General features: G+C 51.0%; 1 protein-coding gene across 1 annotated transcript in view; it reads left to right on the top strand.

The window, feature by feature from the left end:
- Positions 1 to 4,018, top strand: part of MDGA1 (MAM domain containing glycosylphosphatidylinositol anchor 1) — a gene marked incomplete at both ends in the record, with an annotated part of 77,644 nt that overhangs the window by 15,004 nt on the left and 58,622 nt on the right. The window contains 2 exons of the mRNA XM_010293036.1: positions 768 to 1,037; positions 1,439 to 1,768. Of these exons, the coding sequence (XP_010291338.1) occupies positions 768 to 1,037; positions 1,439 to 1,768 (600 nt within the window). The remainder of the gene's footprint in view (positions 1 to 767; positions 1,038 to 1,438; positions 1,769 to 4,018) is intronic.

The raw sequence follows: 4,018 nt of genomic DNA, 5'->3' as shown, positions 1-4,018 counted from the left end.
CCTTTCTTAGGGCTCAGTCTGTTGTGCTGTTTCTGTCCAAGGCATAAGCAGACTAACTATGATTCATACAGCAGTGTTGCAGCAAGGGAGATACAGGTGCTCTAGTAGGAGCTACCAGTTGAGCCTTTTCTCCAGTGCTGCTTCTCCAGGGCCTGCCCAGCGTCAGGGAGGTTAAATACAAGGAGAGCAGAAGGCACTGTGGTGTCTGCAGAGGAGTGAGCTGGACACAGTGCGGGTAAGTAATGCAGAGCTACAGTGGCTTTCTATCACCCCTCTGCCTTGCTGCAGTTGTTTGCATCAGGAGTCAAGAAGCTTTTAGCCTCAGGTATTCCACTGCCAAATTTTGTCTGGTTGCCACCCCTACCTGTGCAAAGGGGGTTCATTGGGCTTTTCTTCTGACCTGAGTCCTAAGCCCTAGAGAACCTGCATTGAACACTGCTAAAATATCATACCTAGCTTGTGCCCAAATCATAAGCGCTAGTGGTGGAGTGTTTTAGGTATGACCTCCATTCTGGGGCAGTGTGAGGTCCTGCCTGTAGGGTTTTCTAACCATAACAGAGCAGACTGCTCTAACTCAAAGACATGGTAGCAACCATGCTTTAGGTTCACGAACACCTTGTATTTGTAATGAATTCATGGATCCTGCCAGCTCTCCCTGCTCAAACAAGCCATCTGCAAGAACAAATCCTAGAAAGTATGAAGCGGTGCACAAGCAATTGGATGAGTCTTTTTCAAGCTCAGAAGTGTCCCTCTTTGTACTCTTCCAGCCCCCCCTTCCCTGAAGCTGTCCATCAATGAGACGCTGGTGGTCAACCCTGGTGACAACATCACTATGCAGTGCTCTCTGACGGGTGGTGACCCACAGCCAGAGGTGGTTTGGTCTCACTCTCCTGGCCCAATGCCTCCCAATAGCCTTGTGCAAGGAGGCAACCTCACCATCTGGAGGATCCGCGTGGAGGACTCAGGCTACTACAATTGCACGGCCATCAACAACGTGGGGAACCCAGCAAAGAAGACAGTGAACCTGCTGGTGCGCTGTGAGTTGCTCTTTTTCTCAGAGCATGGGTTATCAAGGTGGAGGGGCTAGATTTGCATTTCTCCTGGCTGTTCTTGTACAGCTGAGGGTAAATGTGATAGTTAGCAGTGATTAGTAGTCTGGAGAAGTGCCTGTGCAAGCTTCTCTGCTTCCAGATCAACAGCTGTGCTAGCACTGCTTGCAGCCTCATCCTGGGCTGCAGCACTGTCCTGGACTGGAAAAAGATCCTAGACTGTCAGATGTGAAGCCCTGGGAATTATTTTGTGAGAATGTGACTGGGGGAGGTCTTGGGACAGATTTTGCATGGAGATGTTGCCTTCCTGAGGATCAAAAAGCCATTGTCCTGTCCCATGCAAGATGCTTTGCTGTCCCTAACCAGTTTTGCACTTGTGTTCATCCCAGCCATGAAGAATGCCACGTTCCAAATCACCCCCGATGTGATCAAAGAGAGTGAGACCATCCAGTTAGGGCAGGACTTGAAGCTCTCATGCCATGTAGATGCTGTCCCCCAGGAGAAGGTTGTTTATTCCTGGTACAAGAATGGGAAACCAGCCAGATTCTCAGACCGGTTGCTCATCACCCGGAATGACCCTGAGCTCCCACCTGTGACCTGCAGCCTGGAGATTATTGACCTGAGATTCAGTGACTATGGCACCTACCTGTGCGTGGCTACCTTCCAGGGAGCACCCATTCCTGACCTCAGTGTGGAGGTGAACATCTCCTCAGAGACAGGTGAGCCTCTCTGTTGCAACTGGGGACCTTAGAGGAGCGGTTGGCATCACTAGCTGCCCCCCACTCCCATGCCTCTGGCTTTTTTTTGAAGGACTTCACATGAGTGTCCTGGATCCCAGTGGGGAAAAGTCTCACATCCTCAGGCAAGCATTTGGCTGAGACTGGAGACGGGTGGTAGTTACAACTCCTCTGCCAGATGTGTTATGCAGCAAGCAGATCTTCCCATATGTTTTATCCCTATGAAAAGTTCAAAGTGCAGTCCAGTCAAAGCTACAGAGACAGGTTTAGGCTGTGATTGTTCAAAGAAGCCTCCAAATTGTGAATGAAGAAAGAGCAGGTGGTATTTCACCAAATTTCAAACATGCCTTTGCTTATAAGTGAGTCAAAGAGAAAGCAAGCTGCTCTTTCCTCTCTTTGGCATTGCTTATGAGGAATGTCCCTGTTTTCAGAGCTGCGGCCAGGAGATTGGTATCATCTGTCATAGCAAATTCTGTGAAGAGCTTTAATGTTTACTGGATTGCAACTGCAATCTGTCTTGGGAACTCTCTGTAGGAGTCCAATTATTATAAATGTCTCCCCTCTTTAAAATTGGGGTCAAAGCTTCACCCCAAGGCTTGGTGAGGACAGGACTAATCCATAAGTGAGTTTGTCAGTCACCTTGGGGACTGAAATATAGGGTCTCAGGGCTGCCTTTTTGTTTCTGGGGAGGTGGTGAGTATAGCTCTACCCTCTATTACATCCATGTCATCTTGCTGCCATTCCAGGACCTTGAGGGTACAGCACAAAGCAGCATTGGGCTAGTAAGCTGGTGAGGACTCCCATGGGGAGCCAGCTGACCACAGATTTTATCCTGAACTTCACAGAAAGTTTCATCTCAATCCCTGGTTGTGCTGGATCCATTGGCCTGGCTGGTCCCAGTCTTGATTCTGAACGTCACTCACTCCAGTCCTGCAGCAGAAAGTGCTCCAACTGCTTTTGATGCTTTGGGAAGTCTCTGTCTGCCAGCAGAAATGCTGGGGCCAGCCTGCTCCCAACAGGACTGCACCCCGTGCTCATTAGCAGCCTGAAGATCAAGCCCTGACCATGCTATGGACCCACTAAACACCGAAGGGTGATGCTGGCAGCCCTGGAAAGTAGGGTCCCCTCCGTGCCAGCAGACACCAACCCTGTTGTACCAGCAGGGAACAAAGCTAGGGGAACCCCCAAACGCTGGTGCAAAGCTGGCTCTTCCAACCTTGTGTGGCTGCTGATGCCAGGAGCATCTTTTTTGCCCAAGATCACTAGGTGGCAGAGTGCAGTTGTGTTTAAGACTGCAAGGGCAGGAGGCTGCGAAGGGCTGGGAGTCTCTGGATGGTCCCACCAAAAGTCTGGGCAGTGTCTGTTGACGCAGGTATTGGGCCAAGCACCAGTCGGTTGCTGCCTTAAAGGAGGTGTCTGCAGTGGCAGGTTGCCCCGTGCTCTGGCCTGTCCAGTCGAGACATGCTTGTGTAGATACTGCTGATGGGGAAGGGCAGGAGGGCAGCCTGGGGCATTGTGAAGCCTCTCTCTGGCAGCCTGGGCCAGCAGGACCCCTTTGTGACCCAGGGAGTGGAAACAGCCATCCCTGCTGGAGCAGTCCCCCATGCAGCAGCCGAGGCTGTCCAGCTAGCGGCATTCCCACGAACAGCAACGACCCACCTCCAACATGTGGTTCCCACATAAAATCCCAGCAGGTTTTCCCCAGAGCGCAGGATCAGAGTGGGAGGGTGGCAGTGGTGGCTCCATGTTTCCCCATTGAGCAAAGCCCGAGCTTGCCAAGGTGGCTGCCTCCACTGTGTGGCTCCGAGGAGATGGCTTTAATTAAAAAAAAATCTTCAAATGCAATTTACAGCTTTTCCCTGTGGAGAAAATTGCCAGGTGAGCAGCTGCCGGCAGTGTCGGGTGCCAAGAGTGCTGTCATCCCTTTGCGCTGTGTGGGACAGGGTGTGATGAGATTCCTCAGTTCACAGGAGACCTGCAAATTGAAAATGTGTCCTCCCTGTTGCATAGGGAGGTCACTGCAGAGGGAGATTGGGCTGGAGCCATCCTAAATTTGCTCATAAAGCAGCTGTAGGCTGTAACGTGTGCAATTACTGTAGCACATTCTCCTTTGCTGGAGCTGAATTGAGTTAACGTTGGTGAGACCAGCTTGTTACAGCCTCCGTAGTTCTAAACTTTGATTTAATGGCAACAGAGTACATGGCCCTTGCAGTTACGGAAGTGTCAATCCAA

Source organism: Phaethon lepturus, unplaced genomic scaffold, assembly GCF_000687285.1.
Source record: "Phaethon lepturus isolate BGI_N335 unplaced genomic scaffold, ASM68728v1 scaffold11768, whole genome shotgun sequence".
NCBI lineage: Eukaryota > Metazoa > Chordata > Aves > Phaethontiformes > Phaethontidae > Phaethon > Phaethon lepturus.
Note: the sequence above shows the minus strand (reverse complement) of the source record. Positions and strands in the feature narration are given on the sequence as shown.